This window comes from Dama dama, chromosome 20 (genome assembly GCF_033118175.1).
Source record: "Dama dama isolate Ldn47 chromosome 20, ASM3311817v1, whole genome shotgun sequence".
In the NCBI taxonomy this organism is placed as follows: domain Eukaryota; kingdom Metazoa; phylum Chordata; class Mammalia; order Artiodactyla; family Cervidae; genus Dama; species Dama dama.
Window position 1 is genome coordinate 86,854,126 of NC_083700.1, and position 24,023 is coordinate 86,878,148.

Here is a 24,023-nt window from a genome sequence, read left to right on the forward strand (position 1 = left end):
TAAAGCTCAGATTTTGGCTTTGATTGAGGTTCATGGTCTAAAACTTCTGAGTTTCTTCATTCTGTGACTTGTCCTTCAACTTCTGTCAAGGCATTGACCCCTTTGGAAAAGAACTATACCTACATTTACTGTAAATTGGTGACAATAATTCACCAGCTCCTGGGAGTCAAATCAACTGACATTACATGTGTCAGCAGTGAGAACTGGCCTTTTCATTTCTATAGTGTTGTACAGTTTAGAAAGTGCCCTTCATGTGCACATTCTCTTATCTGCACTTGGTAGTGATTCTGTGATTCTCGGGGGTGGATTCGTATGGCTAAGGGAACTGGAGATCAAGAAATGAAGTGACTTTCCCATAATTAATGAGTGGCAGGGCCAGACCAGGAATCCTCTGATTCTAAGGCAAGGCTTTTTAAAATGAGACCACTGCTGCCTTCTAAAGCCTGCTTCCCTTCCACAATTACTTATCAAGTCCGCAGGGCATGGCAGGTGCTGGTGATCCAGGATTGAACCTTGGCCTAACAAGTTGTGTGTTGTCTTTTGTCACTAAACTGCCCGAAGCTGCCCCATCTCCAGCAGACAGATAGCACCTTCAATATATATCACCTTGTAATGTGATTTGTGTCCACTTCTCATCTCCCCAGCTAGATAATAGGTTCCGGCACGGCAGAGATCAGATCCTTCCCTCTTGCACATGGTAGGTACTAAATAAACACCAAGCCAATGTTGCCTTCTCCAGGAAGCATTCCTTGACTGCCTCCTCCCCCACCTTCCAAAGATCCCAGAGGTCCCTGGGCCCACCTCTGTCTTTGCAGTCACTGAATCGAACTATCTTGTCTGTTTACTTGACTATTTCCTGGTGATTCTGCTAGAGTAGGGATCGGTCTGATTTTGATTTTATATTGCTAGCATAAGGCACAAATTTGGGTACTCAATGTATACAATTGTAAAAATCATAGAAGAGGCCATACATTTCGAGCAGAAACTGACAAGCATTAGGTCAAAAGATGTTAGAGGACCTAGATGAGCAGGGACAAGTGTCCTATTTGTCTCCCTAAAATCTGGATGATGGCCTCTGATGTACATGGGAGCCTGCTCTGTACCATATGCACATTTCTGGCTGGAGAGACAAGAAGAAGAGCTTATACCTCCAAGACTTGTTTATTCAGGATCAGGCTTCGGTTTGCCCACATCTGGACTTCATTACTTCCTCCCCACCCCCAACTCTCTTTATCTGAGAGAGCACTGCCAAGAAAACAAGGTTCCCCAAGACTGCCTCCTCATTAAAGGTTAGTCGAGTCTTCAACTCTGAAAGAAAATGTGAAGTCAGGCTGGCCCAGAGGTGCCTTGGTGGGAGACCCAGTTCCCCCAGTTTACAATCCACTATATCTGTGCAATTACCAAGACCACCAACAGAGAATGATCATGTTAATCCTTCAACTGTGTCATCCCTGATCAGAGGGCTACAGAGTTCTTCAGACCTCCTTACTGCATGAGGAGGGGCGGGGGGAGGGGCTCTATTTGCAAGGTAACAAACACAGGCACTGAGATTAAGATTTAGGTTTTTCCCTGTCCCCACCCCTCAGCCCCACCACACACACACACTGTAGCAATTCTTCCTTAGTTAGTATCATTCTTAGGGGCTCAGGACTATTTGGAAAACCTATCTAATATGAAGGTGATGATATTCTCCACCTTAAGTGACAATTCTTAGCAGGCTGGGCAATCTGTTCATGTGAGTCAGTGTTAGGGGATGGGATAGACGATTAGATACCATTGGCCCACTATCTAGTGGGCTGGAAACTAATATGCCTTATCTTAAATCCTCTTCAGCATCTGCAGGGGATAGTTATTATTGAGCCTATTTTCCTAATGAGGGAGGGTCCTAAGGTTTACAAGGGGAGTGTGGCCAGTGTGAGGTTATTCTGCTTGGGGAACAGGGAGGAGGAATTGATACCAGGGCTGTCTGGCTTTAAAACCCAGCACAGGAGCTGACATTGAAGACCCACTGTGCGCTTGGGGCTATGCAGAGTGCTCTGTATTTAGTGAGCTAGAAAACCTGTAGTTCCTGGTTGTAAAGAGCTCTTTGTATGGAGGAGGACAAAACATCTAGGCCCTTGGGCAGATGATTACCCAAGACTGACTTGTGGGAGAGTGGGTTTTCTTTCTTTTTTTTTTTTTTTTAACAATTTTTTTGTTTGTTTTAAAATAGCTTTTAATTTAGTTATTACTCTCTCTTTATTTTATGTATTTATGTATTTATTTTTTGCCTTGCTGTGCGGCATGTGGGATCTTAATTCCCCAACCAGGGATCGAACCTGCAGTCCCTGCACTGAAAGTGCAAAGTCTTAACCACTGGACCACCGGGGAAGTCCCTGGGATAGTGTTGTGTAGGAAGTCGTTTGTTCAGAAAGTGAAAGCCTCTCTGAGAGAGACCTTCCTTAGAACATACAGGCAGCTTCTAGGCTTCCCCTTGGCCTAGAAGCTGAGATACAAGACATGGATACTGTCCTTGGAGCTTATGGAACAGGCCAAGTACATGACTGATTGTACCATTAGACCCTCAAGGAGACTAAAGAACTGGGAGCTAGAAGATAGCCAGGGCAGTGAAGGATAGTAAGCCCCAGAGAGCTTCAAGGACAAAACAAGAGAAATGCTGTAAATTAGCAGTCCCCAGCCTTTTTGGCACCAGGGGCGGGTTTTGTGGAAGACAATTTTTTCCACCCACCAGGGTGAGGGGGGGATAGTTTTGGGATGACTCGAGCACAATACATTTATTGTGCACTTTACTTCTATTATTACATCAGCTCTACCTCAGATCGTCAGGCATTAGATCCTAGAGGTTGGGGACTTCTGCTGTAGATGGTCTAAGGCAGAAATCAAGTACTGTGGGAGTTGAGAGGAAGATCACTGAAGGTCGTTTTCATTGGTGAAGACTTCATCATCATTATCATCATCATTCATGGAGCACTCCATTTAATTATCGCAACAACCCTTGAGCTCTTGGTAGTGCCATCATATCATCTCCCTTTGTACACAGAAGGAGACTGAGAGTCATAGAACTCAGCTGCCCAAGACTTTTGAGTAAAGGAGCCCAAACTCTAACCTGGTGCACCTAGCTGGCACTTGAGCTCTACTTTGAAACAGAGGTGAGACTTTCATCAGAGATCCTGATGTTCCAGACAGAGGGGATGGCTTCACCAAGACTGAAACAATAGGGCCTTTTCAGGAAATGTCAAGCAGACAGACCTGTTCAGCAAGAGAAATGGAGTATAAGGGAGAAGACAAAGATAAGGTAGGAAGAGACGACTGCAAGATTGTGAAACTCCTTGAGTGCTGAGGAGTTTTTACTCTCATTAATAGGCTAGAGATTGATGAAAGTATTTTCAGCTCACTTGGCCAACTGTTCAATGAAGGTTAAGGACGAGGTCTGAACTGCAGTGGTGGTAATGCAAAGAGAAGAGAAAGAATAGGATGGAAATGACATCCCACCTTGCAAACATGGGATGAACAGAAGTGGATGACAGTGGCGTAAAGGAGAGGGTGTGGTCTAAGACTTCCTGTCTTTGCAGTTCTGTGTTTGGTTGCATCTTGAGTAGGAATGGAGGGAAGAGAAGTGAAGTTTGGGGCAGATGCTGGAATGAGTGTGACTTGGTCAGGTGGGCATGCTGATGATACTGGTTTGATAACTAGTTGGAAGATTTGGCAGAAGATTGGAGTAAGACTGATGGGGTAAAGGGTGAGCTGAAACTAGAGAGCAAAGTAAATGCCCTTTTGAAGGTCATTTTCACAGGTGAAGTCACAGAGAAAAGGCAAGGATACAACCCTAGGAAGACTGACATTTATCTAACAGCATCCAGAAGTGGAGCCACTGGGAAGAGAAAGGTGTTTGAGAAATAGGAAGAAAAGCACAGTGGTGACATTAAGGATGGTAGGAAATTCAAGGTCAAAGGAGCGAGAGGTGGGCAGTAGGCAATGCTATAGAGAGAACTCTTGCATGGATAGGCAGAGCTGATCACCTAGGAGACTCATGCCTTTGAATCCCTGACTTTGGAAAATAGACTGCTTGATCTTTCAAGATGCCTCCTTTGTAAAGTTTGGGCTTTAAGGCTTAGGGCGGCCACTGTTGATTTCGACCATAAATAGCTTCTGTGACTTCTCTCTGGCTTCTTTGCTGTCCATATTCTAGACCTACCCATAAAGCCTAGAAACTCCACTGGTGGCCTTGGACAGATTTGGGTCCCATTGCCTTTCATGATCTGTGAGGCACTGATCTCCTACCAAGAGGTTAAAGACAACTGAGTGGGAGAAGGATGGGAGACTAAATTTCTCATCAGTTATTTCTAGTCACTGAAGATACTGCATTTCATTGTAGTAGATGAAGCAAAGCTCAAAGAAGATAGAGCAACACTTCTGTCTCCGTCCTTAGAAGCAGGACTTGGATATGTTACATTTCCCTTTCCCTTACTGAGAAATCAAGTGAGAAAAATGATTCTTCCTTCATTAATCTCCATCATTCAGTGCTTGTTGAATGAATGAACCTCTTCTGGATTGAAAGAAGTTCATTTATCCACAGAGCTGAGATGTGAAGGGGGAGCTTGGTGCTCTGTGGCTGATGGGGGTCTGGATGTACAGGTGCCTGACAGGGTGACATGACCTTCTTAGGTGCTCAGGGAATACCTGTCTCACTGGAGACTTCCATCCTGCCACCTGGTAGGGCTTCTAAGAGAAAGCCAGCTAGATGCCACTGGGCAGAACATGGGAGGCCCAGGCTGCAGCAAGCGCACGGACATTGTCCACTACCTTATCCCCAAGAGTGATGCAGTGGCCTCTCTGGCCTTCATCACACTCATTTATAAAGTATGGAGAATAATTTAGCAATTCTTAGCATGTTGTGAGAAGCAGGTAATGCAGTAGATAGGGAAAAGTTTTTTAAATTGTTACAGACTATGCAGATGTTATCATTGAAGCAGACCAGAATATCAGGGACATTTGGCAGCAGAAGATGAGTTCTCAGACTCTGTAAGAGGGATCGTTAGGACTCTGTGCAAAGTCTTACTTTTCTTGGGATAATCTATATAGTGGACAGTTAACAAATAACACGAACAATGCAGTAGGGTGGCCCTTGCTGCCTGGGATTTAGACTTTCTTTCTGCTTTGTTCCCCTGAAAAAGACATCCTAGATGAAATGGTCAAAACCAACATCTCCATACTCATATTTTTCTGGTTCTACCTTGGAGAGGTGGTACTTCCAAATTCTTTAGTGTGATATGTTCTTTTCCAGGGATCTCTTAGAACTATTTTGGAAAAGATGTTTTATACAAGTATAGACATTTCCTGGAGATATTGCACATTCAGTTTCAGATCATTGCAATAAAGCAAATATTGCAATAAAGTGAGTCATGGGTTTTTGGTTTCCCAGGGCATGTAAAAGTTACGTTTACACTAAACTGTAATCTGTTAAGTGTGCAATTGCATCATATCTAAGAAATAATGTTTATGCCTGAATTAAAAAATACTTTATTGCTAAAAAATGACCACTGATCATTGATTGTAACAAATATAATAACAATGAAAAATTAGAAATATTGAAAGTATTACAAATTTTAAAACATAGTACACATAGACATGAAGTGAGCAAGTGCTGTTGGAAAAATGTTGCCGATAGACTTGCTTGATGCAGGGTGGTCACAAACCTTCAATTTGTAAAAAACAACAACCACAACAACAGTATCTGCAAAGTGCAATAAAATGGTATGCCTGTGTTAATTTTTTGTTTCTTTGTTTCCAAGGGAAGGAAAAAAAAAAATTATTGTTTGCAGAGCTCTTCTGCTAGGTGCCAGGTATTTGATATATCATCTTCTTGATTCCCCTGGCAAGGATCTTGCCAGGTAGATTTTAATCCTTTTAAAATTTTTAATTTCTTTTTTTGTTCCTTTAAAATTTTTGTTTTATATTGGAGTATAGTTGATTAACAGTGTTGTGTTAGTTTCATATGTACCGAAAAGTGATTCAGTTATATATATACATGTATCAATTCTTTTTCAAACTCTTTTCTCATTTAGGTTATTATAGAATATTGAACAGAATTTCTGTTGCTATACAGTAGGTCCTTGTTGGTTGTTTTAAATATAGCAGTGTGTACTTGTCAAGATATTACTCTTATTTCATAGACAAGGAGACCTAAGCCCAGAGAGGTGAAGTCACTTGTCTAGGTTCACAGCAAGAGATGGGATATACAGATCAAGATTTTTCTGGCTCCAAAAGTCAGTGCTTCTTTCACCACCGTGTAATCTCTCCTTTCCAAAATGTGTCTCTTAATGTTTTTCCAAATTTCCTCTCCAGAGCAGCTGAATATTTGTGAATATGTGGGCAATTGAGCTCTTGCATACCAGAAAAGACTGGAAGAGGAGCTGTCTTAAGAGTTGGAGGCAACCTCCCTCCAAACTCAGCCATTCTCTGGCGAGGACTGATTGATCCCTTTCTGTCCCCTCATAGCGTAATTGCAATGCTTTCCTACTTTATTAGTTTCCAGATTTTGTGCCAAGTGCTTTAAAAGGCAGGTAGGGGAGAATTCTCCTCTGCTCGCCTGGCAGCCTGCCATGACCCCCAGAATTTGTTGCTTGATGTTTCAGAAAGGGATCGACATGCAAGGCATTTTTCTCAGCTGTGAAATTTACATATCACAACTTTGCTGACTGAAGCAGAAATGAGGGCTCCAGGGGCCAGAGTCTGCGAGTGGGGACAGAGCGTTTGTAGGGGGAGGGGGGGAGGGAAGAGCTTATTTTATTACCCGGGAATAAAAACATTGCGAGTAATGAATAAAGTCCGAAAGCAGTAAATCTGGAACTCCAGAGTTAGGTGTGTAACGTGTCGAAGAACAATTTAAGCCTTCGCCTCTTCTGCAGAAGTGAGGTATTTGGGCAGCCCGAATTTCATTAAATGGTCTTTTAAGGGTTAGGATTACAAGAAGCCAAACCTGGCCAGTTCATAATGATGATTTATGGCTGTATTGTCAACTCCCCGACCTTCTGTACAAGGGGATGGAGAAAATACATAATTTGTTGCTCATTAACTCCAAGATCTGTCAGGGCTGCCCCAGAAGCCATGTGGTCCTGGAGTCATATGTCTGCTAAATGGCTTCAGCCTGATCCTGTCCTTGAAAATACATAGTTGCTATTCTATAGTGGAAATTGTTTTTAATAACAGAAATAATAAAAATGATCTTGATGTAGTCTTCTGTGGGTCTTTGAGCTTGAAAGTTAGAATATCTGGGCTCTACTCTTAACTGTCAGCTTTCTAGCCTCAAATCCTTCAGATAAGTCACTATTTCTCAGTGCCCTAGTATTCCCATCAGTAAACTGGGTATATTGTCCTCACAGATTGCAGATTAAATGAAACTGTAAGTTGCAAAAGAAATATAAAAGATTGCTAGTATTATTAGAGTTGTTGTTGGGAATTTGAGGGGCCATCAGATGTTCTCTTTTTATCTTTATCTTCCCATGAGAGGAGGAAGCATTTTACTTAGCAGCTTGCTATTTGCAAGACTGTAGCATTGAAAACTGAAGTTTCAGAATGAAGGGTATCAGCGCTAAAATTGTCCTTGAGATGTAACCAGACCCTTTCTCCCTGAGATGACTGAAGCAGAGAGGTGACACCCCTGGGACTAATCAACCATGAAATGATGTAAGAGATGCTGATCTGCAGTGGGAACCCACCTGTTCTTTTTCAGCATCAAATTGGAAATCACACCCAAGACATGCCCATTTAGAAACAGTTTCTTATCTGTTTCAGTGGATGGTTCAAGGAACTCAGGAGTCATCCTAGGGCAGGAATTATGCATGGGGCCCTGATTCTGTTCTTGGCTTGTGTCATATCTGAGCAAGTATGCTTCCTTTCCTGCTGCTTATTATCTTTGCTTTGATGAGAGGCTCCTGGTGAAGGCAGCACTGGAGAGCTGGGAATAAATGCCACTGCAGTTATGAAGGAATTAATCACGGAGTCTGGGGCCTTCATTTTGCAAATGGACTCGAACTCTGGCCCCTTAACTCCTAGTTTAGTGCTTTTCCCCCCATGTCTAAAGTCAAGTGAGACTTTAAAAAAAAGAAGAATAAGAAAGAGAGAACATGATGGTGGTAATAAACATCTGGAACATATTAGCCCATAAGGTTACACAGGGTAAAAGTATAAACAGGTTCAAAAGGGGAATTAGACCATGAATGGTAGGAAAGAATGCTGGGTGGAGAATTAGAACACCTGGGTCTAATCTTTAGATGTGAGTTAATTTGAACTTCAGTTTCTTCCGTATATAATGGACCCTTTCATTTATGACTGGCTGGGCTTCTCAGATTTTAATCTCTGCAGCATGTTGTCAAAGGACTCTTGGTAATGTTTAGAGGACATTTCCAATTTTGCAATGAAAACAACCATGTGGACCACCATCTTGCCCCCTTTCATTCATTTATTCATTCATTTGATAGTCCTGCTGCTCTCCCAGAGAATGGCTAAGCCAGGATGCCAGACAGGGCTGGCCTTTGACCATCTCTCTAATGGAATCATATGATCTAGGAAATTCAATATGATCCAGGAAACCGAAGGGTAGCACTGAGAAATCACCAGCATTTATAAACACAGAATCACTGTATAAACGTTAGCAGCACTAGTAGCTGTTCTCACGGCTGCACCTGCTTGCCCCTGGGCCCAGCTGGCATTTCATGGCCATCCTCCCCTCCAGACTCGGGAGCCCTGCACTTGGATCAGACGCTCAGCCTGGATGCCTTGCCTAGCTAAAAAAGAATGAGGGGAGACTATGAGAAGAGTGCCCGGATGTGTCAGTCTATTGCTCCCCTTGTGGTTGTGAACATGCTCTCTGTTTCCTGAAAGGGCAAGTGTGGCCCATCAGCTTTCCCTGTGAGGAAGTGTGAAAAGGACTTTGTGGTGAGTGATGAGTTGAACATCACTGTCCCTGCACTGTGGCTGTGACCAGGAAGTGGCCAGGGCTGTTCTGTGGAGTTAAGTCAAGGGCAGCGGGCTGAGCAGTGGTAGATCACCAGTGCAGGACTTATCCTCAGCTGTGTAGGCATTTAAGGTGTTTACCCTACAGAGAGTCAGCTGACCCCCTTCCCTGCCCCAAGCCTCCACCATTCTTCACCTGCCTGTAAAAGCAGGCCGTTTCGGTTAGAGTGCTTTTCCTCTCTGAGTCTCAATCTATCTCCTGGTAGTTGTGGGGGTGTCATAAAGTACATAAAAAATAAAGACTGACATGCTGTTCATAATCAATCGTTGCTGGCTGTTTTTTCCCGCCCCTTTTTAAAGACGTGATGAATCTCCCCTAAACATTAAAGAATAGACACAGTGGGATGGAGGAAGGATATGAAAACCCAGACTGACTCACTGTCTTTCAGGATGAAGGAGACAATGCAGGCACCCTTGGGAATTCACAAACTCTGAAGGGCCTTGTATAAAAGTTTCTTGGTTTGTAAGCCAGTACTCTTTTCATCATGCCCTACTTCTTAAGAGTAAAATGAAAGAATCCCTTTCTGTGACCCAGGGCATTTCCACTAGTTGCCACATTTCTGACAGTACCTCTGTAGAGGTTTACGTTGTTTCTGGAGGACACCAGGTAGGTGACAGAGCCTGGATTCAAACCCAAAACCGAGTCAGGGAGCATTTACCCTTTTCCTGAAGAAACCTCAGCCAGGGCTCAGTGTGGCGCAGGTGAAGGCCCTGTGTAGAGTTTGATCATGGTTGGGGATTCGTGACCCCCAGTCCTAGAATCTGGAGATTTGCTCAGACCCTCTGACATCTTGTCCTGCTGTGCTGAGTCGCTTTAGTCACGTGTGACTCTGTGCGACCCTATGGACTATAGCTCTGGCTCCTCTGTCCATGGGATTCTCCAGGCAAGGATACTGGAGTGGGCTGCCATTTCCTCCTCTAGGGGATCTTCCCGACCCAGGGATCGAACCCATGCCTCTTACGTCTCCTGCATTGGCAGTCAGGTTCTTTACCAATAGCACCACCTTGGCCAGCTTTAATCATGATTTTGGTTCCTCAATAGCTAAGTCTTTGTTTGTCTCTCTCTGTGTTAATGTGTGTGTGTGTGTGTGTGCGTGCGCATGTGCGCGCGCGTGTGTGTGTGTGTATCAGGTTGGCCAAAAAGTTCATTCAGGTTTTTCCGTACAATGGTATGGAAAAACCCAAACTAACTTGGTATGGAAAAACCCAAACAAACTTTTTGGCCAACCCGATACACACACACACACACACACACACACACACACACACACACACACACACACACCTGGATATCTATAAAGTTCATTCAGATTTTTCCGTAAGATGGTATGGAAAATCCCAAACTAACTTTTTGGCCAGCCCAACACACACACACACACACACACACACACACACACACACACACCTGGATATCTATAAAGTTCATTCAGATTTTTCCGTAAGATGGTATGGAAAATCCCAAACTAACATTTTGGCCAACCCAACACACACACACACACACACACACACACACACACACACACATGTATGGATATCTATATCTTAATATATATATTAATATATATATTATATGTTATATATTTACATATGACTGTATTTGATCGCATATGTTTCTTCTTCCAAAGGTACTATATGGCCATGTAGGACTTTTTATATAAGGAAAAAATGACTGTGTTAGTACTGTTTAGTACTTCAGTCTTTTCTCCCATGCACATTGGTGTCTTATATACTTCTTGAATAGAAAATTGGGATTTTTCTAGATTATAACCTATAGCTATGTCCTGAATATCTTCTTATGCCGCTGAATATCCTTGCAGCCTCACTTTTGTTAACAGGTCCTGATGCTGCCTCACTTCCCTATCCGTTGTCTTTCAGATCATCACAGGGGAATTCTACCGCATCTATTACCTGAAGGAGAAGTCCCGCTCGACAATTCAGAATCCCTACGTGGCAGCCCTCTACAAGCAGGTGGGCTGCTTCCTCTTTGGCTGTGCCATCAGCCAGTCCTTCACAGACATTGCCAAGGTCTCCATAGGGCGCCTGCGTCCTCACTTCTTGAACGTCTGCAACCCTGATTTCAGTCAAATCAACTGCTCTGTGGGCTATATTCAAAACTACAGATGCAGAGGCGAAGACAGCAAAGTCCAGGAAGCCAGGTGAGACCCCACCTCCCATGGCACGAGGTTCACGCCTTTGCTGCAGGCAGTTCAGGGAGTACTTACTTAGTATCAAGCTCAGTGCTGGGGCCCTGGTTTAGATGGATAAATAAGGCAACGTCCCCCTTCTTAAGGAACTCACAGTCAAATAACTGATAGATCATAAAAACAATTACAATGGAGCTTTGGTAAGTCCATTCATTCATTTGTTTTTTCTTTCATTTACTTGTTCACTCATGGGTGCTTGCTACGTCGCAGGCAAGGTGTCCAAAGCACCACCACGGATGCAGGGATGAACAGGTGCTCCTCTCAGGGTCACCGTCCCGGGAGGGAAGACAGACCAACCAGCATGTAGTGGGGATGTGAATACGGCCCTTACACAGCCATCTGTTGCTCTTGCAGGAAGTCCTTCTTCTCCGGCCACGCCTCCTTCTCCATGTACACTATGCTGTATTTGGTGGTAAGTACTTTGTCTCTGATTCCAATGAAGTCCAACCCCAGCTTAAATCTTGTCTGTACAGAGAGCCCTCATAATGGTTAGGGGCAGACTTCACTGAGGAATCTTTGAAAAAGAGGTTGGCTAGAAGAATTAGCTTCTATTCTGAGCCCTGCCACTGCGTTAGCAGAAGTCATTTCCCATTTTTTAAATAAAAATAATATTTACCATGGCTGCTTGGTAAAGATTGAGCACCCATTTTGGAATGATTAAGTGATAAAGACACTGGTATAACATGTTGTGGTAACAAGCACCATTTTCTGAAAATCCATTAACTCAGTTGATCCTTCCAGGAACTTTGTTATAAGTAATATTATCTCTACTGTGGGAAAGGGTCACTAAGTAAGGCTCAGACAATTCAAGCAAAGTGCCAAAATTCACATAGACACAGAACTATCACTCAAATCCATGCCTTCTGATCAAATTCCTCATAATGTTCTCCATGCCATGTCCTCCTCCATTGTTTTCTGAATGGATAGGCTTTAAATGTCATTATCTGTCTACAGAGTGATTTTGAGTTTTACAGAATCCTTCTGCATCCATGAGCACAGGTGACCTCATAATAACACAATGAACTAGGAAATCCTTAGCCCCAGTGCTCAGGTCTAGAGACCAAGGCCCAGAGAGGATCACAGTGTGTTGGAGGGCCTTCAACTAGCGGTGGAGCCATGGTCTGAGGCCCCGTGTTGGCCTTACTGTGGCCATGCTTCCTGGAAATGCTGGGACGGCTGGTGCAGGTGAAGCACCCTATCCCCTCCGGCTGCCACACAGATAGACAGCTGTTGGTCTGTTTCTGCTCGTCAGTTAAATATGGCCCCCCTGCCTCTCCTCTCCCCTTGAATGAGGTTCCTGTGCCAAGGCACTTCCTGCTTTTGGCTGCTTTGATGGAGTTTAGAGCGAGAAGGCGCTGAGAGGTCAGACATAGCTCAGAGGAGCATAAAGTTGTTTGGAAAAAGAGCGTTTTGCTTTCGTATTTAAAAAACATAATTAAGAGTTGGAAAAAACAGCAGAGAGGTTTTTTTGTTTTGTTTCTTTCCCCCAGTCCTTTCCAAGTCTGGAGGCCTCCGGGCTTCCCGTTACCTAGGATACAGAGCTACAAGATGGGCCCCAACGTCTAAAAAATTAAACATGGATTTTTAAGTCATGGATAGCACTTCCCACCATACTTTATTTTTCTGTTGTTTTTGTTTTTGCTTTGCTCTGAGAAAGGACAGTTTAACAATGATATTTCATTTCCTGCTCCATTTGTATTTTACCCAGGTCTGGAAGCAATTTTACAAAATATAATTTCACTGTTTTGTAAAGTAAAAGTGCTGATAGGTTTCTGGTGCCTACTATGTGCCAGGCACTGTGTCGTGCTCATGCTACGACTTTGAGATTCTCTCAGTAACCCAACAAGATGTGTTTTGATTACACTATTTTCAGTTTCAGACACTGAAACAAACAAATCTGAATTTAAGAGGCAGGAAAGGTATTTGAAGGCTGGTCTTCATGACCCGAGCCTCGTTGTATGTTCTTTTCATGGTGCTGTGTGATAAAAAAAAATCAAACAAACCTCTGCAGGAAACTTACAGATACAAGCTCCAATGCTAATTCCAATGTCACTTGAAGGCAACCTGCTTTTCTTCAGATCTGCTCTAATGGTTGAGATGCCGCCTTACCCCCACCACCCATCACCTCCTGGCAGCTATGATTATAGCAAGAGCTCTCTACGAGGGTGTTGGGTAAAGCGTAGATTGTGACTGAGTGTTTATTTACATCTTTAAGGGAGGAAAAAACTACAGTGGCTTTATATTCCAAGGAGGAAGGACGGAAGGAAAGAAAGAGGAAGAAAGAAAAGAACCTCCTTAACCCTTCATCTCTGCAGCATATTTTTATACACTCTTTGGAGCCCCTGCACACACACATTCACAATTCACAGGCACCCACATATACAATGTGCAAACTCAGGACTCTCTTTTTAGCTCTAAGATTATCTTGTCTTAAAATAACCTCTGAAGGTAAGGGCTGAGAAGTAGGGAGGACAGTGTCCTTCACCATGGCTCCTTTTTATGTGATGTTACACAGAAATCTCAACCCTTTGAAAGTCCAATTTGCAAAGCTTTCAAAGGAAGTTCGAAGAACACTGTTGTCGCCTGTCTGGGGAAGTAGAAGATACTGCAGTCCATCAGAGAAGCTCCTCCCGCAGCTTTTATGTTGAGCTGCAGGAAGTGCCTGAGTTGGACACTTGAGATTCTGGCAGCCCCCGGAGTCCTGTGGGATTTTGTTCAGGCACCCTGGGCTCCACAGCTTCCTTAGAGCCTTGGGAATACTCCCATTTGGACTGGCTGAGTATGGCATTGACAGTGTTTGCCTTTAGAGTCAGACAGACCTGGGAGATTCTGGCCGTGCCAGTTACTAGCCGTAGAACTGTGAGTTGGTTTCTTAGGTTTTGAACCTCAGTGTACTGTCCTGTCAAGTGGAGACAGTCGTGTCTGTTTTTGGAAGCTGGTGCCACTTTTCTTCTCTAGGCTCTGCTTTCCCCAGCTGTCAAATGTCAGAGTGGAATTAGATGGTGTCTACCATCTAATTGATTTCTCAATCCCTCGTGGTTGTTTTTAAAAGAAGTTTGGATTAGGTGTTGAAAGGGAAGATGGGAAGCAGGCAGAGACAATTTTGTCCTGATTCCCATGGAGTTCAGAAAGCGGCGGACCGGAACACCAGCCGCACCTTTGCCAGGCTGCCATCTAGAGCCTCCCATGGCGTTGGAGGGCGCTCCATATTAGGTTTTGATTTGTAAAATGGATAGCTTGGAAAAACCATAGCTCCAAACACCAAATTATCTCTGGGCACAGAAGCTTAAGGATGAGGTTAAGGCTTGTCGGAGATTAATGCAGATACAAATCAGAGAAATCCCACAGCATATATAAACCTAAACGGTGCTCCCTACCCTTGAGCCCTGGTCTAAACTCCAGAGGACCACATCTGGATTGGCCCTGGACCTCCATGGTCAGGGATTGAGGATGACTGGCTGCCAGGATAAAATGCTAACACAGTTGGGGGAGGGCAGGGGGGCACCAATTCGCATAGCATATCTGTAGTTACCTCTGTTGTACCAGGCACGCTGCTGCCTTCTGGGGCTACTAGATTAATCAGCCCTGGGCCCTGCCCTCAAGGAACTCACCTATGCTTTCAACATTCATCATTCAGCACCAGTTTAGTGAGGAATTGCTTCCCAGGTAGAGCTAGTGGTAAAGAACCAGCCTGCCAATTCAGGAGACATAAGAGATGTGGGTTTGATCCCTCGGTCAGGAAGGTTCCCTAGAGGAGGAAATGACAACCCACTCCAGTATTCTTGCCTGGAGAATCCAACAGACAGAGGAGCCTGGTGGGGCTATAGTCCATGGGGTCGCAAAGAATTGGACATGACTGAAGCAACTTAGCACACACATAAGCATGCCCCATGCTAGAGGTGGGAAAGTAGTGATGGGCAGGGCATGGTCATGGCCCTCAGGGAGTTCAGTCTAGAGGAGCAGATGGACAATGATGATAGGCTGGTCCACGGTGCTGGAGGGACAGAGGTATATGTATAGGTTATTATGGAAACTCAGAATTGTGACACCCTCGCTAAATTGCAGAGGGGGGTGGAAGCCAAAGAGGGTGTCCTGTAGGGTAATCTCTTGATGGTGGGAGGTTAGAAGGACATGAGTACGGTGGTATGGGGTCTGCACATGTTCAGTTGAGCATGGCTTTGATGGCTGATAGGAAGCTGAGAGCTGAGAAGACCCAGTGAGCATCAGCCCTAGCTCCTCCTCCTGTTGCTCAGATCAGGCAGCAGCAAGTTTGAGTGAGGCCTTTCCTGGACTGCTGAGTTCCTCTCCCAGGAATCTGCACCTTGCCCCTCCACTTTCTCGGGACACTTTGTCAGAGAAGCCTTTCCTGGCTGCCCCATCTTATGCTCTCAAGCTTCCTTTGCAGCCTTATCTGCCCCCCCCCCCCCACCCAGTTTCTCATCATCTGATATAGCCTTTGTGTATCTCCACTAGATATCTTACAAGCTTCGTGGACTAGAGGTTTTTGTCTCTTGATTTATTGCAGTCTCTCACTTCCCCACTGTCTGACAATTAAGAATGCAATGAATGCTTGATGATTGAATGAATGGATGGACCCAAGTAGTGTCTGACAGTTAAGTATGCAGTGAATGTTAGATGAATGGATGGATGGATGAATCCTGTATCTTCTGACACTTCCAGGCCATGCTGCTTTCCGTTCCAATCAAAACTTTGTTCACCTCCTCATCACTGACTTATAGATCGTGAAGGGCCCATGTGACATAGGGAAGGCCTTTGCTGCCTCTGAAGTATTTACCTGTGGGCTCTTCACTGTGGCGCCCATGAGAATTGTTGATGTGTCCGAGGGTTTGTTGTCCAAGGAAACAGGGAAGTGGCCATGTTCTCCATCCTGTGGTTGTTAGTCATTGAGGTTTTGTTCAACATGTTTAGAATCCCAGGGCAGTGGGGTCTGGTATGTCCACGAGACATGCCCGCAGATCCTGGGAGTGTCTGGTGAAACCCCTGCCAGGAACAAGGTTGTTGTTTTCACTGGGGAATAAAGAAACCACTGGACCAGATGTTTTTCCTCTCCTTCCTCTCTGCTTCATCCATCCATCCAACCTTTTCTGAGTACATGTTCTGTGCCAACACCTGGGGACACCAAGAGAGCTCACGTTTTGTGAGGAAAGCTTGAAAAGTCAATAGTTGCAAAGCAGCAGGCTGAGTTCTCTGATTGGGGTGGACTGAGGGTTTGGAGGTCAGAGGAAAGGGCTCTGAGGCACGCTGAGTTAGTTCACAGGCTCTGTTGAACTTAAGATCAGGTCAGAGGCTCCTGTACCCTCACCCTTACAGAAGCTGTAAGAGTTTTCAGACATGCGCACTTAAAAGGTGTGACAGGTGAATTAGAGGAGCCTGAAGTTCTGAATGTCCCATTCAGGTTGTCCTTTAGTCCATGACACCTGTGTAGTCCCCTCAGATTGCTTCTCCAGAGACAGAAATCCAATACAAAGACCAATACTTGGCTCGCAGAGCACTCATTCCCAAAGGAAAGCCAGGTGGTTCTGTGATTAGAGCATGGGCCTAAAAGAGGCAGATCTTACTCAGTGTCAATCATGATCCACTGTTACCTTGAGCGGGTGGCATGGCCTCTTTTGGCCTTGATCTCTTCAACTGTAAAATGAGTACAATGGTGTCTGCTTATCAGGATGGTTGTAACGATTGTAGGGAATGTAATTTAAGGCCCCTTGCGCAGGGTCTAAATGCTGAGCAAACTGGTGGTTTCTTTTTCTCCCCCCCGATAGTGACAGAAAGCAAGACCTCTTTCCTTCTCAAGGAGGAGGAAAGTCAACTAAAAACTCGTCTTTGTCCTGAATGGAGTTGAGTAACTTCCCAGTTCTGTGCCGTGTAGACTCACCAGCTCTGTGAACGAGAGTCAAGCATGAGCTCTGGAGGAGAAGGGAGAAGGGAGAAAGTTTCTCCCTGTGGATGTCAGCGATCTAGACAGACTTCCAGGAAGAGAGTGGGCAGGGACAGAGGAAGGACAAAAGCCTCCTTCTCACTCTTAGCAGAGAGCTCCCAAGAGCGATGGAAATGAAGCCAGAGGACAGTACAGACCTGTTTCACCCGTATGCAAATCATGTAATGAAGCACAAATGACTTAGCAAGAACCAGTGAGACTCACCCAGGTCTGACTTGCTGGTTCAGCCCCGAGCCAGCTTGAACTCAGCCAGACTTTTCTAAGGAGGTTTTGTTGGAATTCCACAGGACCACAGTTTTGAAGCTCGAACCAGAAAGAAGAGAGCTCGGTTTTTGGAGTGAGTTCTGTGTGCTGAGGACTTTGCTGTACCTTGGGGTTGGGGGCAGACATATACTTTTCTACCGTAGTTTCCATATCTACAATCAGCAGTTTTATTTTAGCAATTGGAAGAACAATCTTAGCCCCAGGAAAGGACGGAAAGATTATATTCTTTTGTGTGTGTGTGAAGGAATTTGTTTCATTCGTGTCTGTGTCTTTCACAGAGTTTTGGACAGAATTGATGCTTAGAACACTTTTTTTAAATGAAAAAAATCTCCTTATGTTACATATGGGAAAGCAGAAATTCAGAGAAGCGGAGTGCTTTGTCCAGGTCAGACAGCTGGTATGTAGCCAAAAAAAAAAAAAAAAAAAGGATTCAAATCTGGTTGTTCTGTTTGCAAGTTAGGCACTTTTCTGTGGCATTGCACTGATGCCCAGGAAGTGGGTTCTCTGAGCCCAGAGGCCTTAACACCGGTGGGGAAATAAAGACAGAGAGCTCAGGACCTTGGGGTTGCTGACCCCCAGGAGAGGTCAGGCTGATTTAGGCTTTCTGGTTTTGTCCAGTTCTGCTCACCTCTTTCTAAACCACCCTTTTCAGGGGGCTTGGGACTTTGCTGAGGCCCCTGCAGGAGTTTTGATTCTTGGAAAGGTTCCGTGCTCTTTGGCCCATAACAGGACATTACATCCTTGTGGCTGGTATGTTTGACTCCGTCTCCTGGATAAGGGCTACCTGCCTCTATGGAGTATGGAACCTCCTGACCCACATAGCATTCCCAGGTGGAATTTCTAAGGGAGCAGGGCGCTCCAGAATGTACTTACAGATTCTGAGAAGGCCTGAGCCTCTGGCCCTGGAGTGAGTGGCTCGTATGAACTGGGCTTTGAACTGACAAAATCCAATCTGTTTAGCACTTAGATTGGGGTGGGGTAGAGGGTGTTATCAGATTCTTAAATAAACTTCAAAGCCTGCAGCCCTCAGCTGCCTTCTCATTTCTGAAGTAGTCACTGGGCTAAAGGTCATTGCACAATCTTTTTCTTCAGTGATTCACTTATTTTGGTGAAATCAGCTACAGTCATTTGAGTCAGTCTCATCTATCAAGGCGAATGGGTGGTGTTGATTTCTAAACAGTGGCTTCAGTCCCTGTCTTCTGCCAGGCAGGGTCCTGTGATGTCTCATTTGTTGCTGGCAACCCTGAGAGGAAGATCCTGTCCTTCCTGTTTCACAGAGAAGGAGACTGAGCCTTAGAGAAGTTAGTAAGGGACTGAAATAGGGGCCTGTTTAGATGCTAAGTCATGTCTGACTCTTTTGTGACCCCATGGACTGTAGCCCGCCAGGCTCCTTTGTCTTTCGCATTTCTTAGACAAGAAAACTGGAGTGAATTGCCATTTCCTTCTCCAGGAATCAGGGTAATCTCACCCCAGAATTCACTTGGTTACTCCTGTGCCGCAGCTGCGGACACCAGGCTTGATCCTGAGATCTCGAGACATTTCTCAATAAAAGTACTAGTTACCAGTGGATGTAGGGGAACAAGCTTCCATCTGCCCACTAATTCCATGTCTCTCTCTCTCTCTCTGTGTATGCTTAGTCATGTGTGACTCTTTGCTATCCCATGGACTGTAGCCCACCAGGTTCCTCTGTTCATGGAATTTTCCAGGCAATAATACTGGAGTGGGCTGCCATTTCTTTCCCAAGGGGATCTTCCCGACGCAGGGATCGAACTCATGTCTCCTGCATTGACAGGCACATTCTTTACCGACTTCCCCACCTGGGACTGCCTGCCAAAGGGATTCTAGCCCCATGGTGGCCCCCTCCTCCTTCCTAAGCACTCCCTTCCTGAAGCTATTCTGACGACATGTCTCTTCCTCCCTCCTCAAGCTCCTCTCACATATTTATTCTTTTCTTGCATTAAGCTCTAGTTTTCAGTATCTGAGTCGGTGGATGGGGAGATGTGTGCCTCGTCCAGTTGGGAAACCTGCCCTTCTTCTGCTCCACCTCCATCTCCAGGGCTGGTGACTTAAAGGCTATATGGAGTGGGGCAGGGAGATTTGGAGGATTTTTGAACAATCATTTCCTGAGGACCTGTAGATTTTTAAGTTGAGAGAAATGAGAAAATCTTGAGGTTATCAGGTCCAAATTAAGAAAAATAAAAGTGGTTAGAGAGTGAAATCATCTGTTTCTTTGAGCAGTATGTGGTGCCAGGCATTTATCACCAATCTGTGCTACAGTCTATGAGGTAGTTGTTACATTTATTTTGCATGGGAGAAAAGTGAGGCTCAGTGAGGTTTATCTGATGAAAACCTGTGCCGTTTCAGCTACCCCCTTCATCCCTGTTCCTTGCCAAGACTGGCTGGAAGAAGGCTGGACCATGGTGGTCACACTGCATATGGACTAGTCCTTCTTCCCTGAATTTGCCGTTGTCTTAAGGACCAGGTTGAGTTGGGGCTACCAACATCATTCCCATTATCGTTCTCAAAAGGAAGAGATTCCTTTGACTCATGATTGCAGAATCATGGGTTTGTTGGGTTATTTCACTAGAAATGAGGGAGTGGCCTTTGACCTGCACATTATTTGGGGGGAGGGGGGGAGGGGGGGTGGGTAATGAGTCTCTTACTTAAAAATAATTTGATTTTTTCACCATGGCTAACAGTAATATTTCCTGGTTGGGATTCAATAGGTAGATACTCTATAAAAATAATAAGTTTTATAAGTGATAAAAATAAGGATTAAGTATTTATCAACCTTTTTTTTTAAAAAGACCTTTGGAATGTTCCATGAAGTCTGGTTTGGGAAAGAAAGACTGACCTAAATAGAGGCCACATTCCTTTGACAGGCAACCCCCTTCATGAATTGCCCCTCTTGCCTCTGTAGCCCTGTGTCTCACACTCTGCCAACCCCACACCCCCACTGATTGCATATATACTTTTCTGTTATTACTGAACTTCCAGAAGTTCTTTTCAGCTCTGACTGTTGACTTCTAAGCCATTGAGCTTCCTGGGATACACACTTCTCAATACATCCCCTTAACTCCTAGCAAATACTTATGTATCTTTAGGATTCAAATCAAGTATGCATACCCCTTAGTAACTGACCCTGATTCCCCAGCTTCTTTCATAGTTTCTATAAAATCCATAAGTGCACTTAAACCTGTTTTCATATATTCATCTATATTTCAGTTCAGTTCAGTTCAGTCACTCAGTCGTGTCCGACTCTTTGCGACCCCATGAATCGCGGCACGCCAGGCCTCCCTGTCCATCACCAACTCCCGGAGTCTACCCAAACCCATGTCCATCGAGTCGGTGATGCCATCCAGCCATCTCATCCTCTGTTGTCCCCTTCTCCTCCTGCCCCCGACCCCTCCCAGCATCAGGGTCTTTTCCAATGAGTCAACTCTTTGCATGAGGTGGCTAAAGTATTGGAGTTTCAGCTTCAACATCAGTCCTTCCAATGAACACCCAGGACTGATCTCCTCTAGGATGGACTGGTTGGATCTTCTTGCAGTCCAAGGGACTCTCAAGAGTCTTCTCCAACACCACAGTTCAAAAGCATCAATTCTTCGGTGCTCAGCTTTCTTCACTGTCCAACTCTCACATCCATACATGACTACTGGAAAAACCATAGCCTTGACTAGATGGACATCTATATTTAATATATTTCATATATTGCCCCTCGTAGGGGAGGAATGATAACGTCTCATTTTTGTGTGCTTAGCACTTAGCATAGTGACTGGCTTATGTATTGATCTATTTGTGTGTGTTTGTGTGTGTGTGTGTGTATTTATTTATTTGACCTTTTAGGTTAATTTTATAATAATTTTTTAAAGCTTTTTCTCTAAACCTTTTTAGGATGTTCCTAGGAATCTGATTTAATTTACATATTATCTTTTGAGTTTATAAGTTGAGTGTTCTTAAAAATAAAAATTCTGTCTATTCAAATTGTCCTCCATGTCCTTTGTTTCATCCTGGCTCTATGCAGTTCTTGGTGAGCTAATTTCTGCTTATATCATCATCCCGGCTATTATGATGATTTTACCTCTTCTTTTAGATTACTTTTTATTTTTTAAATTGGCATATAATTGCTTTACCTCTTTTTGATATTTAGTGGGGTATTTTTAATATTTGAAAAATGACTGGTTTTTATCACTTGTTTAGCAGCCAACAACATCAGTGCATTGTCCTTTAAAATTTTTGATCTGTTGTTCTTAGATTTCTCCAAAATATATTTATGTAGTTTCATAATGATTATAAAGTTGCCTGCTGTTTTCCAGGTCTGGGTTTTTTGAAATTGTCTTCCAAGTAGTTGAGGAGTCAGTGTTAGGCATTCTTTCTACATGGGCAAGAATGATTCTGGAATCTTCCACTGTTCTGTCTCTCAGGTTTGCTGCTGGCTTGTCTTTCCTGACCACCCAGAGGAAGGGGTCCATTTGTCTCAGGAAGGGCAGTCACTCCCTTGCCGCTGCCCCAGGTCTATCTTTAGGCCGCCGCCCCACCCCTCCGCTCTCCTCCCCTTTCTCTGGTCTCCAAGCCCCTTGCTTTGATTTGTGTCGGAAGTTCCCCTTCGTCCTCTTGCCTCTTCCCCTTCATTTCCCAAGTTCCCACAGGAACCTGAGAAGTAAGTTGTGCCCAGAGGTTAGAACGGAAACTGCAGCAAGATAACTTCAAGGGACAATATCCAGTTGACGTCATTGCAACTTCTTTGCTTCGGCCAGAGTGGCTTTTTTCCTTCCATTTTCCTTCAGGTTACTTTTCTACCCCACCCAGTCCAGTCTCTGTCAACCTCTGTTTGAAAGATCTCTTGCATTGTCTGGTTGGTTTATGTGTTTCCTCATGTTGTGATGCAAAATCCATAGTTCCAGGTGGTGACTTAGAAATTTGTTCTTTGTTAGACTTGCTTTCATTTGAATCAGAAGCATTGCTTTGTGACTGTCATAATAACCTCCCCTGATCAGCATGCGTGAGTTTCCATGATGCTTCTGAGAGGTGGGAAGTGAAGGAATTGTGTAGCCATAATCTCTAGGAAAATACACACATGCATTGAATGAGTTGTCACTGAATATAAAAAAGAAACCGTTATGAACCCTGGTTAGTATTCTTTAATTGGTTTCAATCAAAAAATGAGAAAAGGAAACTCCCATTTATGGAATGTCAGGCAGCGTGCTAAGGCCATTCTCTTGAATTTTTTTCTTCAATTTTCTCTAGCTTAGCTTCCTAGAAAAGCTCCATTTTTTCCCTAGTTTTTAGTAGAGGAACTAAGGCTTAAGTTAAAACAAACAAAAAAATGGGCTTGAGGTCAAGTCCAATTTGAATGCTCTTTCTTGCGGATGATTTCATGCATGGGAATTGACCTGGGATTAGAATGCAGGTGAGTAGCCAGTCACTCGGTGTCTGTTGTTCTGTCTCCTCCCTCCAGCTGTACCTGCAGGCCCGCTTCACCTGGCGAGGGGCCCGCCTGCTCCGGCCCCTTCTGCAGTTCACCCTGATCATGATGGCCTTTTACACAGGACTGTCCCGCGTGTCTGACCACAAGCACCATCCCGGCGATGTCCTGGCGGGATTTGCTCAAGGAGCCCTGGTGGCCTGCTGCATAGTAAGTAGCCTCTGGTCCTCAGCACATGAGCAGGGTCATGAACAACTTGCTCATTAAATGTTTTTGGTTCACTGACCGGAGCCGGGGCAGTCTCAATCCTCTTCTCTGCCTGGTGTCCCTGGAGCCACCCTGCCCCGGGACCTCTTCAATGAACTGAGGATAATTCCTGCTTCTTTCCAACCTGGAAGTTTTATTTTATGTTTAAATTTTTATTGAGTTATAATTTACCTACCATACAATTCACTTGTTTTACTTGCATAATTCAGTGATTTTTGATATATTTACAGAGTTGTATAACTATTGCCACAGGCGTCAGATTTTTTCCCCACAAGGCATATGGGACCTTATCTCCCCAACATAAGGGGGATTTTATGCCCCCTACATCAGAAACACAGAGTCTTAACCTGTGGACTTCCAGGGAAGTCCCCATGGAAGTTTTAATCCAGCAGACTCTATAAATCCTCTTCTCCAGAAGGGTTAGGCTCATAGTTGCAATTGCAAGGTATCTTAGATAGTATCCTACTCACTTACTCTATTCATGAGGGCATTTAGGGTTCAGGAGGGGAAGAAACTTGTCCCAAGTCACATGTCAAGAGTCTAAGTCTGTGACTCATCTGTTGCTCACATGCTGCTTTGGTGATCACTTACTATTCAAAGGTACTTCCCAGTGTCCTGAAAACTTATACCCTTCCTACTGTGACCTTGGGCTTCCCTTGGCGCTCAGTCAGTAAAGAATCTGCCTGCAATGCAGGAGACCTGGGTTTGATTCCTGGGTCGGGAAGATCCCCTGGAGAAGGAAATGGCAACCCATTCCAGTATTCTTGCCTGGGGAATCCCATGAACAGAGGAGCCTGGCAGGCTACAGTCCATGGGGTCTCAAGAGTTGGACATGACTTAGTGACTAAACCAGCACCACCACCGTGACCTTCACTGGACTTAGTCAGACCCT

At 44.5% G+C, this 24,023-nt stretch overlaps 1 protein-coding gene across 1 annotated transcript in view; it reads left to right on the forward strand.

Annotated features, from left to right (window-relative positions):
- The window catches only part of PLPP3 (phospholipid phosphatase 3), a 90,401-nt gene that overhangs the window by 51,231 nt on the left and 15,147 nt on the right, over positions 1-24,023 (forward strand). The window contains exons 3-5 of the mRNA XM_061121789.1: positions 10,891-11,171; positions 11,574-11,631; positions 22,898-23,074. Coding sequence (XP_060977772.1) covers positions 10,891-11,171; positions 11,574-11,631; positions 22,898-23,074 — 516 coding nt within the window. The remainder of the gene's footprint in view (positions 1-10,890; positions 11,172-11,573; positions 11,632-22,897; positions 23,075-24,023) is intronic.